General features: G+C 48.8%; 1 protein-coding gene across 1 annotated transcript; it reads right to left on the reverse strand.

The window, feature by feature from the left end:
- Window positions 1-552: 552 nt before the first annotated feature.
- On the reverse strand, window positions 553-17,720 carry LOC134735722 (butyrophilin subfamily 3 member A1-like). The gene is given in 12 exon segments (XM_063632729.1): window positions 553-2,028; window positions 2,031-2,585; window positions 4,153-4,179; window positions 4,599-4,625; window positions 5,640-5,666; window positions 5,757-5,777; window positions 5,937-6,137; window positions 7,745-8,026; window positions 13,734-14,081; window positions 14,342-14,486; window positions 14,559-14,619; window positions 17,575-17,720. Coding segments are annotated over 10 exon segments (1,731 nt in total). The 5' UTR covers window positions 14,421-14,486; window positions 14,559-14,619; window positions 17,575-17,720; the 3' UTR covers window positions 553-1,864.
- Window positions 17,721-19,255: the final 1,535 nt, after the last annotated feature.

The following is a 19,255-nucleotide window of genomic DNA, read 5'->3' on the forward strand; positions in this document are numbered from 1 at the left end:
TCACAGGAGTTCTCAAAACTAGAAGGCGGAAGAATCAGAGAGATGCAATGGAAAAAGAACCAGAAAAACTTCAGATTGACAAGTCCTCAATGCATAATTGCTGCTTTGAAGACTGAAGAAGGGAGCTGTGAGCCAAAAAACAGCAGCCTCTAGAGATGGGAACAGCCTTCAGCTGTAAATCAGTAAGCAACTGGGACCTCTGTCTTGTAATTGCAAAAATTGAATTTTGCCAGCAATCTGAATAAACAAGAAAACATATTGTTCTCTAGAGCCTCCAGAAAAGAATCCAGCATGCAGACACATTGATCTTAGCCTGGGGAGATCCCTGCTGGACTTCTGAGCTATAGAACTGTGAACCAAAAACTTGTGTTGCTTTAAGTCTAAGAATTTGTGCTAATTCATCATAGTAGCAGTAGAAAACACATACAATAAAGGTTTTGTGAAAACACTGCAATGAAGTAAACTGAAACTGTGGCGAGTACAGTGGGTGTGTAGACTATTCTACTGTGCTGAGTAGACTTATTAGAGTCTAGAAAAAGCCAAGTTGAAGAGTCAGCATTATTAACAAATTTATTGAACAACTAGAACTTGACAAGCACATGCCAGGTAGAGGGGATAGAGTGGAGAGCAATAATCATGATGATAATGAGGAGTAGTTTTTCCCTAGCAGGCAGCAGTTGAAAGGAATATTGATTTAACATCCACCAATGAGCAGGGGTGGATAGACCTCTTTCCTGGAGACAGAGTCCATAACGGGCTTAAAAATATCCCTGTAAGCCGGGCACCCGGTGGCTCAAGCCTATAATCCCAGCACTTTGGGAGACCGAGGTGGGTGGATCATGAGGTCAAGAGATTGAGACCATCCTGGCCAACATAGTGAACCCTCATCTCTACTAAAAGTACAAAAATTAGTTGGGTGTGGTGGCGTGCACCTATATTCCCAGTACTCGGGAGGCTGAGGCAGGAGAATTGTTTGAACTCAGGAGGTGGAAGTTGCAGGGAGCCGAGATCGCACCACTGCACTCCAGCCTGGCAACAGAGTAAGACTCCGTCTTAAAAAAAAAAAATCCCTGTATTTCTTCTAGCTCCCTCCATCCAAATTTCCTATATCACAGAGAATCTCTAGGGTATTTGCTCTGCCTGGAAACCTTGATTGAAGGAAGGCTGGCTCGGCTGCACAATCACTTATCACATTTGTTGGGTGGGCACACATCTGTTCCCCATGATTTATCAAGTATGGCCTCTAGTCTTTTTCCAAATCACGTGTCATGTGGTTAAGGTGAGGTTATTCTCTCAACCAAGACACTCTGCAGAGCTAATCCAAGGAGTGCTGGTTCTAAGACTCTGACAATCAGCTGGGAAGGAGTCAATAGGGGTGTGAACTCCACAACCACCTGCAATGACCCTTACCCTGGAGCCGTCCTGGGAAAACCTCAGGGCTACAGGTGGGTTCTTCCTATGGGGGAAGAATCAGGATGGAAAAGAATGGGCAAATGGCCAGGGACTGAAGCTGAACATCTCCCAACTGCAGAAATTACTGCATGAGTTATGTAAGTTACTTAATGTTGCCCTGCCTCAGCTTCCATACTTGCTAAATGAGACTACCCGACAGGGTGTTGTGAGTATTAAAGGAGTGACACCCACCAAAGCTCATAACACAACACTCAGAACATTTTAAGTTCTCCATTAATGTTAGTTATTGCTGTTTAGATCCCAGCTCTGTTATTAACTAGTCATGTCTACTTTGTAAAGTCAATTCACTTTTCTGCACCCCAGTTTCCTTATCTTTAAAAGGGGACAATAAGGTGGTACCAAACTCAAACAACTGTCATATGAATAATTGAATGAGTATCAGTAAAGTGCTTCAGTGCGTGCCTGTAGATTTATGGTTGTGATTGGTTGCTGTGGAGGGGGAGGCCCTCAGCTCTGAGCTGGGCAGGGAGAAGCAGAGACAAGTTACTTCAGCCTGAGGCTCCCCACTTTTGTTAGCTAAGCCCGGGGTCACTGGTGTCTCTAGGGAATGATCAGCACTCGGTCAGAATTGGAGGAACTCTCTTCTTTTGGCACTGGACAAATGGTCAGGGCAGTGGGCTCCAAGGTCAAAATTCTGAAAACAGGATATAGAGGCTCAGAGAAGGAGACATCCAGGAAAGTATGAATATGCGATCCATCCACAGCATTGTAGAATGAGATATCTCCAGTCTCATAGTCCAGGAAGACCCCCACTTTCCTAGGCGGCTTAGGAAGTTTCAGGTTGGTTCTGGGCTCAGTTAGAGTCCGATACTTATTCCCATCAGTCAGCCCCATAGTCCAGAATCCATTCTCGGGTGTCATTTTGACCCAACCTTTTCTCTGCACATTCTTACTACACACCCCTATATGCCATTCTTTCCTGTCCCCTACCTCCACCTCCCAGTAATGTCTCCCTGACATGAAGCTCTCACAGCCGAGAACACAATAATGCCAATTAAATCTCTCAGGGTTGTCTGGCAGATCCTGGGGCTCCTTGGCACGCTGCACACTCCTCTGGTCCTCAGAAACAAGGAGGATGGGGTTTGCTGTTTTTGGATCCAGAATCACATCCGCTGCAGAGAGTTTGAGGAAGTGCCCATGGGGTCAACCATTTTTCCTGGATTTCAGAGCCTCAGCATGCAAGGCCTGGGCCATGCTGAGGAGGCCTGAGTCCAGAGCCTGGCATCCCTAGCCTGCCCTAAATGTGACTCTCTCATCGATCTCAGGAGAGAAAGCCCCAGGTATCTTGTGTCGAGAGGAGAAGAAGAGGGTGAAATGAGAGTTGCCTCAGCATCTGCCTAACCCAACACCCTGATGCAGCCTCAGGAAGCAGCAAGGATCCTCTTTCTATGTTTTTCTTGTTTTCCTCCCCACATTGACTCTGCCCACTAATGCTTTATACTCAGAGGTTAATTTTCAACCTTCATTCGACCACTCATGAGCTAAATGAGTTCCCCTTTTCTGCAGTCTATTTTTCCATACATCCAATTTATTTAACAAAGTGGAGCCTCATCTGAAGCATTTCCTCACCTGAAAAATGGGTAAAACATATGAATCTCTAGCGCTGTAGAAGGCAATCATGTTATTTACTCAGCCCACAGCAGGCCATGAAGGAAGCTCCTGATCTTCCTGATAGCTGCAAGGCCATCTCTGTGCCGGGCTCTATGTGGTGCCTTATATGCCCTAGATTCACTCTCCACTCTTCAGCTTTCTCCACCCTTTTCTGGGCCCCAGGAATCTGTCCTCTATGCACAGTGCCACTGGGCTCCCTTGTCCTGGGGTTTGCTTTTGGGTTTGGCCAATGGGAGGCCCTGATAGGAGATTGGAAGGAGAAAGAAAGGAGAGACACACCGTTTAATTTCCTGCTTCCTCCCTGTCAGCAGCAGCTGGTGCTGCTCTAACAAGGCCTGACGACTCTACTCAGGAAGCCCCCTCTTTGAGCTACTTCTTACTCTGGGTTCCAGTAACTGCCTCCCCTCCCTAGTCCTCCCAGGATAGGGGTGGAGACAACTCCGCACTGTTGGGAACTATGGGGGCACTGCACTTTTCCTTGTTGCTTACCCTTAACCCTCCTTTCCGCAAACCTTCTTCAACCACTCAGTTTGAACTCATCATCTCCTTAAGGTTTTTGACCAATGGGTATTTATTATTCCTTCAGTCTTCACCTCAACCCCCACAAACACAGATTGAAATCATCACCTAAATATGTGGAGGCCAAAGCTCAGAAGCATTAAGTTTTCTGAGGAGGCACTGGCAGTAGGTGGCATGAGAAGTCTGGGAAGGACTAAGTTCTTTGGGCAGGCATCGCCTCCTCTCCTTGGCATTTCCATCCTCACTCTCCCTGCAGTATCACTCAGTGCGTGTCTCCTTCCCCTCAGCTCCACCCTTTATGTGTCTTCCTTCCCAGGAAGGTTTGAGGAAGCGCAAGAGATCTAATCGCCCTGGTTCCCTGGGATCTCAGCGGGAAGGGTCTCGGAGATGGGCCCACTTTTCAGATTGGAATTTAATGTCACCTACCCCAAATTCTCCTAGTCATGGGAGCTTTTCTTCCCCAAATCACAACAGTTGGAGAAGTAAAAAGGAAAAAGGAATATAGTCCCTCGGGTTGTTGGTCCAGGGAACATACAGTGATTTACTCACCAGGCTTGAAGAGGGCCATTTTCCATTCTGAAAGGAAGGAGACACAGATAAGGAAAACGTCAGTATTCTTGTACTTTTCCCCACTGCATTCACCCCTCACTACATGTTTTCTCTCCTTTGCTTCAGAGTCTCTTCCTGGGTCCAGCCTCCCTGCTCTACAGCTCTGATGGGTTAGTGGTGGCACCTTCTCAAAAATGGTGGGCTCTGTTCCCTCTGTCATGAAGGGTACAGGCTGCATGGCCAGGCTTTGTAAAGGGGTGTGCAGGGTCAGGAGTCTCTCAGATTCTCCAGAAAAGCAGAAATCAACACCCCACAACACAGAAATTGAGTCTTTGGGTTAAATCTGATTCATGCAAATGAGAACATCAATGGGTCACAGCAGAGAAAAAGTTGAAATGTTCATGGCACGTGTCCCAGCAAACTCAGAGAGCATCAGGCTCACTCACCATTATAGGCTGAATGTCTCTCTCCCCCTACAATGAAAGAAAGGTAGAGATATCACCTGAACTTGCCATGTTTGATTTGGCCCCATTCCCTTAACTTTACATCCAACTAATCTTTTTTTTTTTTTTTTTTTTTTTTAACCACCTGTATCTCCCTCCTCTGCAGGTTCAATTCTTTCTACTGTGTTGTTCTTAATATCAAATCCAGGAACATCAGTCGAATGCTAGTGACATGGCAGACACTGCGAGAGTTCCTTCCTGATGGCGTTCAGCTGATCTATTTGGAATGTATCTATACACCTGTACCTGGGCATAGGTGTCTCCATATCTATATGCACATATATATATATATACAATTAAATGTGTGTGTGTGTGTGTGTGTGTTTGCAAGATCCTTCTATATCAATCTAATTTCGTACCTTACTCTGAAAAGAATTTGGGAAATTTAATGAGCAATTTCAGGGACTAGTGTTTGAAGCCAGTTAGAATAAATTGGTACCAACTGAGCAACTGTTCAAGCTACTCTTGCTTATTAGACACACTTTTCTCCCTCTCTCTTTTCTGATTTTCTTGTTCTTTATTATCTTTTATTCTTTTTCTTCTGTGGAGCCTATAGATTATGTAAAATGACTAGTGAAGTTCCTACCATAGAGAATGCACTTCATCTACCTCTTCCCCCTTCCTTTACAAGTGTGCCCCTGGATATTCCTCAGTGCTTTGCAGGGCTATAGAGTCTGTGGCCCCTGGTAGAGAGAAATTGAAGACATCTTTTCTTCGAGACCAGTCAAGAGAGAGAAAGAGAGGGAGAAAGAAACACTCCTCCTGGGTGTTACTCCAATCAGCCACACTCTTTTTCTTTTCTCCTTTCTTTTCTTTTCTTCTTTTTTTTTTGGCAATAACTAGGAATCGGCACATCTATTTTCTTTCCTTAGTCAAAGGGATCTAAGACCACTTCCCAACCTTGGGGAAAGAGTTAAGAGTGGAAACTATTCAAGCACAGACAGTTATAGATTCAAATTCAGAGAAAATGTCAGAGCCACTTACCAACCATGTACTGGATACTTCTCCATCCTGCAATGGAATGAACAGGGAAGATGCATCAAATCGCATAAAGCAGGGACGGGAAGACATGCCTGGGTCTCTGGGGGAACGGGAACTTACTGAGTTCCTCCAGGAGCTTCACTGGAAAATAAGCAGAAATAATAATGAACTGTTACAGGTGAGGGAGTTTTCTAAAAATAAACCTTAAAAACAGCTCAGCTCTGGGGTGGGGATGGGCACGAGGTCTTTGGGCTTTGGTCTGTAAGCCAGGGGCTCAGATAAACTCCCAGGGTCAGCTACCTCTTGTGCTTTGTTCTTGCTTCACTGTGCTCCATGCCATTTCTCTCAACTCTTGCTCTCTCTTTTTCTTTACGAACAGAGTCTTTTTTTCCTCCTGCTGTTGCCACAGGAAGTAACAGGCTCCCCCGAGAAGCAGCAGCAAGACAGGCAGGGTCCCTGCCAGGGCGGTGATCCAGCTCTGGGCACTCCTGAAGAAGGGGTCTGTGAAGGCAATGGCTGTGGGTCATGGGGGCTGGTGCACTCAGCCTCCCCAGACTGCAGCGCCCCAAGTGTTAGCTGCTCACCCCAGGTCACAGAGCAGGGAATCAATCTCATGAGGTTAAATAATCTTTCTCATGCTAAAATCTCAGAGGACAGTGGGTAAGACTTTGATAAACCCCCACTAGAGGCTGCTACTATTACTTCTCTTGAGATGTCTGCCTCTCATGTGGAAAGTGAGTGACTTGAGGATATCAAACACATTTTTTTAACTCAACTTTTTAATAGGTAACACATGTACATGGTTCTAAAATACATGTATAAAAAGATGCAAGTCTCCCATCCACCCAGTCCTCCCTCCCACCCTGTCCTCCCTCCCACCCTCCCTTTCTTAACTTCAAATTAGTCTGCTTAATATGATGCTTAAGAACAGGAACTTTGGAGCTGGAGGCCCTGGGTATCAATGCTGGCTCCTTTGGGTGACTTGCAGCGTGACTTTAGACTAATTACTTAACCTCTCTGTTCCTACTGCCCTTCTCCTGAAGTTAGAAGGATTAAATTAATACTTATAAAGTGCCTGACACCTAGTGAGTGTTATGACATTACTTGTTAACTTAAAAAAATGTAAATAAAAATATATTCTTGTTTTTCCTCTTACTTGCACTAAAGATAGCATTCTATACACACCACTCTGCATTTTGCTCTTTCTGTGCAAAGTTAATCTTGGAGGTTTTTCTGCTTCACTATAGAGAGAATTATCTCTTTTTTTCTTTCACAGTTGAGTGGTATCCATTGCATGAAAGTTCCCCAGCAGTGAACATCTGCATAGTTCCCAACCTTGTGCAGTCATAATCAGTGCTATAAAAAATAACTTTTTACATGGATCATCTCATACAAATGCAAGCTTATCTACCAAATAAATTCCCAGAAGTAGAATTTTGGATCACTAAAGATGTAGTTTGGATAGATATTGTTATATAGCCCCCAATAGAGGTTGTGCTAATGCTAATGCACACCAAAAATACAAGTCATCCCAGCAGATGCCTAGGAGTCACAGCCTTCCTACATTCCTGCCATAACCATGTGTTATCAACCAACAGACATTTGTTTTGATTTTTGCCAATACCGTAAGTGAAAAATGATTCAGTATGTTTCTCTAATGAGTGAGAACGAACACTCTTTTGTGGGTTATTTCCTTTTCTGTAAATTAAATAATTTATGACCTTTGTTAACATTTTTTTACTCAGTTTTTAAAATCTTCTGTCTCAAGGAGATTAGCTCTTTCTCTATGAGTGTATAAATATATATATATATATATGTTTTCCCCTTTTGTCATTTGACTTTACATACGCAGCTTGTCTAAACAATTATCCCCTAATTCCAATTGCTGGTATACTTCTGGCAGACAGGAAATTTTCAGTAAATGTTTGTGTTGTGAACAGCTTTATGGAGGAGAGAAGCTCCCTTGGTGCAAGGAGGAGCCTCCAGGTCCGTGCTTTGGGCCTTATATTCAGTGCAGAGACCCAGGTTGACTGCAGACACTAACACCTCCCTCTTCGTTCAACTGCCACAGCTCAGCTCAGAAAACCTGAGGCCAAGCAGGTACTGACCTGCGATGGAAATGCTGGCTGTCTTTTCCAGGCCGAGGAGGGAACTTCTGATGGTACAGGAAACACCCTCCCCAGAGCTGCCTCTCATGATCACAGATGCTGCTACTGCATACAGGCCCACTCCGTCTGCAACCACAGGTGCTTCCACAGTCGGGATGTTCTCTCCTCTGTCGTTGCTCCACTGTATTTGGGGTTGGGGGTACCAGCCGGTGGACCTGCACTCCAGATGGATCCCTCCATCCTCATAACCCTTCATGTCAATGTGAAGATCAGAACCCAGTGCTGTGGAAGGATGAATCAGCATAAATTCTTGAGAGCTCCTGTATCAGAGAGGGTCTCAAAAGGAATCAGGGCACACTCACATTCCATAATTCAAGAAAAATTTCATTTTAGAGCTGCTTACAAAAGTGTGGTCCTGGTGAGAAGAAAGCTACATGAATGAGTGCAGTATCCCAGGGTCAGTAACAGTGGGGCTATTCCCACCGACCCCAGTTACCAGAGGGAGGAGGAGAGGGAGCTGTTTTGAAGACATAAAAGAAGAGATTTATGCATTAAGGACTTTCTTGAGAGGGGCAGTGACCTTCAGCAAGGCAATGCAGCCAGCCTGAGAGTAGCTTGCAGGAAGGAAGCCAGGGAATAAGCACCCAAACCTCTCTTTTCTCTCCCTCCCTTCATCGTCTGCTACAGATCTCGACTGACCAAACCCTTAAACAGAAGCCACAGGGAAAAGGATGGCACTAAGAAAGAAAAGAGCAGCCCCCTTATCTGGAAGCAACAACAGGACTCAGTGTCCTCCTGTTGAACAAAAGCAATTTCACAGAACACCAGCATCAGATGATGGCACTTTGTGACTATGATGGATCGTGGGAAAAACAAGACCACCCCACATCATGTGTGAGCATAGAGAAAAACATGAACATTGTCCAAATCACAGCAATGACCAAAAATCCCCCATCAGCAATGAGGGATTGCCACCCCTTCATCAATTACAGCTTTAGTCTCACCCTGGTCTCCTTCTTCCTACATAAGATTGATTAAGGTTCTCACTCATATAATTAACCTGCCCCCACCTTCCTAGCAGCATCTCATCCAGAGCAGAGGCCGAAGTCTATAAACCCTCCTCCCAAATCCCCTAACACAAGCCCAAATTACATACTAAGTCTGCTCTAACAGCTTCTTACTGAGACTCCACCACAGCTCCCCATGATATGTGTTCTTCCTCACTGCAACAAGTAAGAAACATAGTTCCCATGACTACCGGTGTATTCTATGGTCATTGGCTCGAGAACATTGGCAGCAGATACAGTCCTGATAGCCCAGTCTTCTAGGGTCCACAATAGCATGTACCTACAGAAGCCATCTGGTACAGAACTAAACACGATAGTCTGTGTACCAGTCACTGAAGAGATGATTTCTTTTTTTTTTTTTTTTTTTTTTTTTTTTTTTTTCAGGGAAATATTTACTTATGTTTATTATAAAGGATATTGTAAAGGATACAGATGAAGAGATACATAGAGTGAGATATAGGCATGGGGTGTGGGGCTTCCATGCCCTCCCTGAGCATGCCATCCTCTGGGAATCTCCACCTGTTCAACTATCTACAAGCTCTCTCCAACTATTACTGAATTGTCTATTTCTTCCTCAATTCTGTCAGGTTTTGCTTCATGTATTTTGAGGCTCTGTTATTAGGTACATATGCATTTACAATTGTTATATCTTTTTTTTTTTATTAATTTTTTTTGCATACAAAAACAATAAACATTTTCCAAAAATACATACAAACAAAAAGATGCGTATCAAACATATTAGGAAGGTTGCACACGGGAAGTTGGGGAATAGAAATGGGGGGTGGGAGTTAAAATAAATGAGAGAGGGACTTTATATGGATCAGTGATAATAACTCAATCCTCTATTTGACAAAGAAGAGGGAGAAGGAAGAGGAAGAAAAAGAAAGTGGGATAACGGATCAGAAAGGGAGGAAAATAGAAAAAATTAGAGTATGACTCCAGGGTAGACCTGTTTTGTTGTCACTGAGTTGGTTGGTTGGTCTGTCTGTTGTATTCTTCATGTTTCGCCAAGTTGGCCAGACTGGTCTTGAACTCCTAGCCCGAAGTGATCAACCCGCCTCGCCCCCCAGAGTGCCGGGACCACAGGCGTGAGCCACCACGTCCAGCCCCCACATTGCTTCTGGCCTCCGTGGCAGACCTCCCAGACGGAGCGGCCAGGCAGAGGAGCTCCTCACTTCTACCCAGACACGGGGCGGCCGGGCAGAGGAGCTCCTCACTTCCCAGACGGGGCGGGAAGGCAGAGACGCTCCTCACTTCTTCCCAGACGATAGGTGGCCGGGCAGAGGCGCTCCTCACTTCCCAGACGATGGGTGGCCGGGCAGAGGCGCTCCTCACTTCCCAGACGGGGCGGCCAGGCAGAGGCGCTCCTCACTTCCCAGATGGTGGGTGGCCGGGCAGAGGCGCTCCTCACCTCCCAGACGATGGGTGACCGGGCAGAGGCGCTCCTCACTTCTTCCCGGATGGGGCGGCCGGGCAGAGGCGCTCCTCACTTCTTCCCGGATGGGGCGGCCGGGCAGAGGCGCTCCTCACTTCTTCCCGGATGGGGCGCCCGGGCAGAGGCGCTCCTCACTTCTTCCCGGACGGGGCGGCCGGGCAGAGGCGCTCCTCACTTCCCAGACAGGGCGGCCGGGCAGAGGCGCTCCTCACTTCCCAGACGATGGGTGGCCGGGCAGAGGCGCTCCTCACTTCTTCCCGGACGGGGCGGCCGGGCAGAGGCACTCCTCACTTCCCAGACAATGGGTGGCCGGGCAGAGGCGCTCCTCACTTCCCAGATGGGGCAGCCGGGCAGAGGCGCTCCTCACTTTCCAGACGATGGGTGGCCGGGCAGAGGCGCTCCTCAGCTCCCAGACGATGGGTGGCCGGGCAGAGGCGCTCCTCACCTCCCAGACGATGGGCGGCCGGGCAGAGGCGCTCCTCACCTCCCAGACGATGGGTAGCCGGGCAGAGGCGCTCCTCACCTCCCAGACGGGGCGGCCGGGCAGAGGCGCTCCTCACTTCTTCCCGGACGGGGCGGCCGGGCATAGGCGCTCCTCACTTCTTCCCGACGGGGCGGCCGGGCAGAGGCGCTCCTCACTTCTTCCCGGACGGGGCGGCCGGGCAGAGGCGCTCCTCACTTCTTCCCGGACGGGGCGGCCGGGCAGAGGCGCTCCTCACTTCTTCCCGGACGGGGGCAGAGGCGCTGCTCACTTCCCAGACGGGGCGGCCGGGCAGAGGCACTCCTCACTTCCCGGACGGGGCGGCCGGGCAGAGCCGCTCCTCACTTCCCAGATGGTGGGTGGCCGGGCAGAGGCGCTCCTCACTTCCCAGACGATGGGTGGCCGGGCAGAGGCGCTCCTCACTTCTTCCCGGATGGGGCGGCCGGGTAGAGGCGCTCCTCATTTCTTCCCAGACGGGGCGGCCGGGCAGAGGCGCTCCTCACTTCTTCCTGGACGGGGCGGCCGGGCACAGGCGCTCCTCACTTTCTCCCAGACGGGGCGGCCGGGCAGAGGCGCTCCTCACCTCCCGGACGGGGAGGCGGGGCAGAGGCGCTCCTCACTTCCCAGAAGATGGGTGGCCGGGCAGAGGCGCTCCTCACTTCCCAGACGGGGTGGCCGGGCAGAGGCGCTCCTCACTTCCCAGACGATGGGTGGCCGGGCAGAGGCGCTCCTCACTTCCCAGATGATGGGTGGCCGGGCAGAGGCGCTCCTCACTTCCCAGACGGGGCGGCCGGGCAGAGGCGCTCCTCACTTCACAGACGATGGGTGGCCGGGCAGAGGCGCTCCTCACTTCCCAGACGGTGGGTGGCCGGGCAGAGGCGCTCCTCACCTCCCAGACGATGGGTGGCCGGGCAGAGGCGCTCCTCACCTCCCAGATGATGGGTGGCCGGGCAGAGGCGCTCCTCACCTCCCAGACGATGGGTAGCCGGGCAGAGGCGCTCCTCACCTCCCAGACGGGGCGGCCGGGCAGAGGCGCTCCTCACTTCTTCCCGGACGGGGCCGCCGGGCATAGGCGCTCCTCACTTCTTCCCGACGGGGCGGCCGGGCAGAGGCGCTCCTCACTTCTTCCCGGACGGGGCGGCCGGGCAGAGGCGCTCCTCACTTCTTCCCGGGCGGGGCGCCCGGGCAGAGGCGCTCCTCACTTCTTCCCGGGCGGGGCGGCCGGGCAGAGGCGCTCCTCACTTCTTCCCGGGCGGGGCGGCCGGGCAGAGGCGCTCCTCACTTCTTCCCGGGCGGGGCGGCCGGGCAGAGGCGCTCCTCACTTCTTCCCGGACGGGGCGGCCGGGCAGAGGCGCTCCTCACTTCTTCCCGGACGGGGCGGTCGGGCAGAGGCGCTCCTCACTTCTTCCCGGACGAGGCGCCCGGGCAGAGGCGCTCCTCACTTCTTCCCGGACGGGGGCAGAGGCGCTGCTCACTTCCCAGACGGGGCGGCCGGGCAGAGGCACTCCTCGCTTCCAGGACGGGGCGGCCGGGCAGAGGCGCTCCTTACTTCCCAGACGGGGCGGCTGGGCAGAGGCGCTCCTCACTTCCCAGACGGTGGGTGGCCGGGCAGAGGCGCTCCTCACTTCCCAGACGATGGGTGGCCGGGCAGAGGCGCTCCTCACTTCTTCCCGGATGGGGCGGCCGGGTAGAGGCGCTCCTCACTTCTTCCCGGTCGGGGCGCCCGGGCAGAGGCGCTCCTCATTTCTTCCCGGACGGGGCGGCCGGGCAGAGGCGCTCCTCACTTCCCAGACGGGGCGGCCGGGCAGAGGCGCTCCTCACTTCTTCCCGGACGGGGTGGCCGGGCAGAGGCGCTCCTCACTTTCTCCCGGACGGGGCGGCCGGGCAGAGGCGCTCCTCACCTCCCGGACGGGGAGGCCGGGCAGAGGCGCTCCTCACTTCCCAGACGATGGGTGGCCGGGCAGAGGCGCTCCTCACTTCCCAGACGGGGCGGCCGGGCAGAGGCGCTCCTCACTTCCCAGACGGTGGGTGGCCGGGCAGAGGCGCTCCTCACTTCCCAGACGGTGGGTGGCCAGGCAGAGGCGCTCCTCACTTCCCAGACGGTGGGTGGCCGGGCAGAGGCGCTCCTCACTTCCCAGACGGGGCGGCCGGGCAGAGGCGCTCCTCACTTCCCAGACGGGGCGGCCGGGCAGAGGCGCTCCCCACCTCCCAGATGGGGCGGCGGCCGGGCAGGGGCTGCAATCCCAGCACCCTGGTAGGCCAAGGCAGGCGGCTGGGGGGCAGAGGCTGCCGCGAGGCCAGACCACGCCACCGCACTCCAGCCCGGGCAACACCGAGCACTGGGTGAGCGAGACTCCGTCTGTAGTCCCAGTACCTCGGGAGGCTGAGGCGGGCAGAGCACTCGGCGTCAGGAGCTGGCGACCAGCGTGGCCAAGATGGCGAACGCGTGCGTGCAGCGAAAGGAGAAAAGGCAGGGAGTGGTCGCGCCCGCCGGCAGTCCCAGGCAGTCCGCGGCGCGGGCGGCAGCAAGCCGAGTAGATTGTAGCCTGGGCCAGAGAGGGAAAGAGAAGAAAGAAAGAAAGAAAGAAGGAAAGAAAGAAAGAAAGAAAGAAAGAAAGAAAGAAAGAGAGAGAGAGAGAGAGAGAGAGAGAGAGAGAGAGAGAGAGACGGAGGGAGGGAGGAAGGAAGGAAGGAAGGAAGGAAGGAAGGAAGGAAGGAAGGAAGGGAGATGATTTCTTATGCTTCCTAATCTTTGTCCTTCACTTCCCTTATATCTCTGGTGGCCAGACGAAAGTTCTTTACTTGAGCATGTAGGGTACAGCAGGAATTCTTCCTAAAGGAAAACCTGTGCCTTTCTCAAGGGCCTCAGAGAAGCTAAGTTGGAAGGCAGTGCAGGCAATTGCTAGTGAGCAGCCACGAGTGTCTGCAGTGCTTTTGGAAGAGGGACTCTGCATCTGCTCAAGATCCTACAGAGAAATGTTCTCAGAACAAAACCTGGAGGCTCACCTGCAACCTTCAGCTCCACCAGGGCTTTTTCATAGAAGTCACCATCTTGGAAATAACACAAGTACTTTCCACTGTCAGAGGCTGTGACGTTGTGTATTCGGAGAGCAGCCTTCCCTGCAGTGATGCCATCCCGTAGAATCGAAGTTCTCCCTCGATACGGTGCACTCTGCCTGTCTTCCACTTCCTTTCCATCTGCATACACGTTCACCACCTGCCTTAGGCTGGAACTCACCCACCTCAGCTCCATGGTCTCTGCACTCATTGTCGGGAACAGGTGACAGGGCAGATCAGCATCTTCACCTACCATGGCCAGGATAGGCCCAGGGGGTCCAACCACAGAAAACTGAGCTGTCGGCACAAGGGGGAGGATCTGTCAGAGGGTGTTGGAGTTGGGGTCACGAGAGGAAGGGTGCTTCTCAGACAAGGAAGGCGAGATACAAAGAAACTAGTGGGGGAAACTGATCTTAACAGAAGCACCATTTGTCTCTGAGTGACGCGTGAACCTTCAGGTTGGGATGGACTTCAGGTATGGGAAGGAGTCAAAAGTCCTATGAGGACATAATTAGGTAATTGTCTGCTTTAGAAACAAGCATGGAATCGTTCCTTACCTGAGTGAGGCATGAGCAGCTGAAGCAAAAGGAGGCAGACATGAAAGTTGAGCAGAAGGAAGGCAAGGAAACTTGCCATTTTTATTCATGCTGTGTATCAGGAGACACTGGAAGGTGGGGGGCAGACTCTATGACCTGGAAGAAGCTATAGAATTCCAAATGGAAACCTCCACTTCCCCAGAGCTAACTCAAGTATGGTGACCGAAGAAGATCTTACCTCTGCCAAAGATTTCTGTCCTTCAGTGTCTTCACCTTTGAGTCCCAACACTGAAAATCATCTGTAAAAACATGTTTATGTGAAATGCACATCTGTTATTCGATCAGAAAATCCTCACTGTACTGTTTAACAATATTCAGAATCCTATGACTTCCCCAAACTTCCCCTGCCAAGTCCAACCCACCACAATCCCCCTCTGATTCATGCAGAACCCTCTTCACTGGGCTCCCTGGTTCCACCGGGGTCCACCACTGTGGGTGTCCAACACTGTGGATTCCCCAAGATCCCCAACTCTTGGCCATCACCATGGTCAACTCATGGCCCAGTGGACTCCTGGTAGGATTAAGGAAGACTTCTTGGTGGGGAACCTGAAGTCAGTCAGGGGCTGAACCCACCACATTTAAGGCTGATGATCAGAGAGCTGCAAATAAGACCAGGCCTTACTTACCTTTTCTTTCTTCCCTTCATAAAGTCTTTCAACAAATATTTACTGAGCACCCAAAAGGGGCCAGGCCCACGATATAAGGGTTAGGGACACAAAGAGGGTAAGCAATAAGTAAAGGCTCTAAGATTCACAAGCTATTTGGTCTCAGACATGGGACAAAACCATTGCAACTTTATTTACTTATACAATATCATGAAGTGTGAAATTTAGAATTGCACAATTGGCCCAGCAATTCCACTTCCTGATGTCAAGTCCAGCAAAGTACTTGCATGGGTGCAGAGAGAAGCCTCTGTGAGAATGACACTGCAGCACTATTTTTAACGTATAGAAAAGGTAACCAACAACCAGCCACCCATCAGGAGACTGCCTAGAGGAATGATGGCTCATCCCTTGGAGGGAATTCAATGCAGCAGGTAAAAAGAGTTGATTTATTGTCATAACCTAGATAATGGAGACACACTAAGTGATCAAAAAACAACTTGCAGAACTATACTAAAGTTTTAATTGAAGAACAAAAGCAAAGGTATGCATTTCTGCATAACTATTTATGTAAATGCCTGAAAAACTCTAAAAAGATGCATGCTAATCTGAAGATCAGAGGTTAGTGAATGAAAGGACACTTGGCCTTTTGTTCCCTTTACTTTTAAAATATTGGAATGCTTTAAATTTAAAACTTTTCATGTATTGCTTAACAATAATTATTATGAGTTACAATAGTGATGGGAACATATTAGCTGCTCAGTAAATACTAACTCCTCAACAGTTTCTTCCAAAACAAAAGAACGTGAGGCTTGCAGCCATAATCCCTCTTGCTGTGAGTCTGGGAATGGCCTCTGAGAACAAGATGTGCAGAGGGAGGTGGGGAGGGATGTAAAGGAAACAAGGGAACAGAGATCTGTGCAGCCGGCCATGCTCCACCCCTGCCTGGATCTTGCACCCACCCAGAGTAAACAATGCATTTCACCACATCTTTTGCTCCTCGAAACTGCTCTTTATGTGGCTATAGAGGGGGTATCATTTTTATTATCATTTTCCCTGAGTTAACAATTTCTCTGCTGTCCTTAGAGTGAGACATAAGTTTTTCTTCTTCTTAAAGGATATATTTTTTTCCTGATTATAGTCAGTATTGCAAATGAAAAAAAGCATAAAGGAATACAAGTTTAAGTAGTGGTTCATGCCTGTAATCCTTGCAATTTGGGAGGTTGAGGTGGGAGGATCCCTGGAGCCCAGGAATTCAAGACCAGCCTGGTCAACATAATGAAACCCCATCTCTACAAATCAATCAATAAATAAAATAAAATATCTATAGTAGCAGTCATATACTTTGGTAGTGAAAACGTAAATATTTCTGGAAGTATTTTCACTACATATATATATCAAGGGCCTTAAAAAAAGTTATATGCTTTACTAAGGAATGGCTATTAAAAGAAAAAAAAAAAAGTTGTGTGCTTTGACCCAAAAGTTCCACTTGTAGGAATTAGTGTTGCAGAAAAAAGAAAATCAGAAACTAAGACAAAAATTTATGTGTTAGGCTGCTCAATACAGTAAAATCTACAATACCCAAATGCAGAAAAGAGAAATAGTCCAAACTAGGGAAGTGTTAAAAAATAATTGTAAAGGCTGGGTGTGGTGGCTCACACCTGTAATCCCAGCACTTTGGGAGGCTGAGGCGGGCGGATCACCTGAGGTCAGGAGTTTGAGACCAGCCTAGACAACATGGCGAAACTCCGAATCTACTAAAAATACAAAAACTAGCTGGGTGTGGTGGCGTGCACCTGTAATCTCAGCTACCCAGGAGACTGAGGCAGGAGAATCACTGGAACCCGGGAAGCAGAGGCTGCAGTGAGCTGAGAACGTGCCACTGCACTCCAGCCTGGGCTACAGAGCAAGACTCCATCTCAAAACAAACAAAAAAATTGTATATTCATACAATGAAATAGATTGTATCCATTGGATAGCATTCATTAGGTTTGGGGGAAATGATGAATAAAAGGAAAAACACATACTGTTCCTAAAAGATTTTAAAACAAGGTTTAATGTGTGGATCTAACATTGTTAAAATTATAAATAATTGCCCTTCATTAAAAACACGATTCCTAAAGGCTGCATGGAAATCTCTTTTATGATTGAACCACGCATTCTTTGTCTATCCCCCGCCTGTTGTATATGTATGCTGGTTCAGATTTTTCTATATTTTTAATATTTCTGTAATGAACAAATTTACATATGAATCTATAAGGGACACCTCTTTTTAGAATCTCTTAGAATAGATGCCTTGAGTTGTCCAGAACAGATTTTAAAGATTGTTTGCCCTTTTCTGACTACCATACGTTCTTAAGAACATGCAATTAGACTATTTCTTCACCAAATCCCAAACTCTGCAGGTCTTTATTCTTTGCACTACTTCTCCCCTTTCCATGTGTCCACATGTGTGTGTGTGAACTCCATCAGGCACACACCCCTTTCCCTGGGCGAGCACTCTCCCTGCATGCCCACTCACCACTCTCAGCGATTCAGCCCCTGTCCTCCCAGGCATTGTGGCCCAGGCTCTAATGCACTTCCCCCACTCACCTCTTAGCATTCCCCTCTGAAAATCACAGCCCAATGAAGAAAGGCGGTTAATAGTTCTCCATTCTTTCTATTATGGTTGAATCTCCATGTGGAAGAAAGGAAAAAGAAAGCAGAGGCTGTCTGGTCATCGTGAGGAATAATAACAATCTCTCTTTGGAAGAATTAGCTTTTTGATTGGCTCAGAGATGATGTTTCTCATCAGTTGCTGGGTAGAAACCACTGAGGAGGGCTGAAATGAAAACTGAAAGTACATTGAATTGTATACGTTGAAGAAAAATTCCAGCCCTATCTCCCTTAGTGTTTACGTTTCTCTCTTTCATTCTTGCGTGTATGTGTATATAAGCACTTCTATATATTTACTTGTCTTATGTCTTTTATCATTATAGGAATATCAGCAGAACAAAATGGGAAAAGATTTTAATGTGGTGAAGAGAGAAAGATGTGCACTAATTAAAATGCTACTGTGGCAGTTTGCTAACATTTGCTTGCATGAATATGGGTACATGAAGGAGGAGGAGATTTTACTACGGAGTCAAATAAACGTATAAATGGAAAGAAAACCAGACACAATGAACTTTTTTTTTTTTTTTGAATGGGAGTGTCACTCTGTCACCCAGGTTGGAGTGCAGTGGCAAGTTCTCAGCTCACTGCAACCTCCGCCTCCTGGGTTCAAGCGATTTTCCTGCCTCAGCTCCCTAATAACTGGGATTGCAAGTGCTCGCCACCATGCCCAGTTACTTTTTGTATTTTTAGTAGAAATGGGGTTTTGCCATGTTGGCCAGGCTGGTCTCAAATTCCTGAGCTCAAGTGATCCTCCTGCCTCGGATCCCAAAGTGCTAGGATTACAGGCTTGAGCCACCTCATCTGGCCCACCATACATATTTTTAAGTACCTCCAGCATCCAGGCATAGGATCTGTTATCAAACAGCATAATTTTTCTGGTTTCCAGAGGCAATGCTGCTTGACATGTTTTACCTTTTTCAGCAAATTTTTAGTGCAGGTGTTTCTGAGCATCTCCATTCACTCTCAGCTCCTGGTTTGTGCTACATTGTATTTTTCTGCGTATTTGTTTCTCGTGCTGCCAGTGGAGTACATATTCTCTGAGGCCAGACTCTAGATAAACTGTGAATGCTGTCTCTGTAAGAGGTCTACGAAACAAATTGGTTCTTTCTGTGGCCTAGGACCTCAAAACACACTTTTTGGCATTGTAAGTTAATGATCAAAGTTCCTAAGGCTAAGATGTGACTGGGGCTAAGGCAGTTTGATTATATTGTAAATGTTTGAATTTAGGCTGTGTAGTATCTGGTTGAGATGGCTGGTCGCTTCTGCATCATGCATTCCCCCTTTCTTCTTGGTGATAAGGCCTAATTTCCTTAGGTACTGCAACGTGCTCTTCCATCTCGTAGACAGCAGAGGCCAAGGGACTAAGTTGGAACCAGTGTTTTGTAGGTGAAAGTTGTGGGCCTCTGCTTCTCCAAGAGATCCTTCAAAGGAGGGGCCAAAAGAGCTGGGAGTGTGACGGTACACTCTCTGTACTTCTTCCTCTTGCCTATGATGTAGGCTTTTGGTCTAGAGGTGCAGCAGCCCTCCTGGGACCATGAGGCAACCTTGAGGTTGGAAGCCACATGCAGGGGCAGCAGAGAATGAAGTCAGAAGGAATCTGGGGCATGAATGACATCTC

This window comes from Symphalangus syndactylus, chromosome 23 (genome assembly GCF_028878055.3).
Source record: "Symphalangus syndactylus isolate Jambi chromosome 23, NHGRI_mSymSyn1-v2.1_pri, whole genome shotgun sequence".
Taxonomy (NCBI): Eukaryota; Metazoa; Chordata; class Mammalia; order Primates; family Hylobatidae; genus Symphalangus; species Symphalangus syndactylus.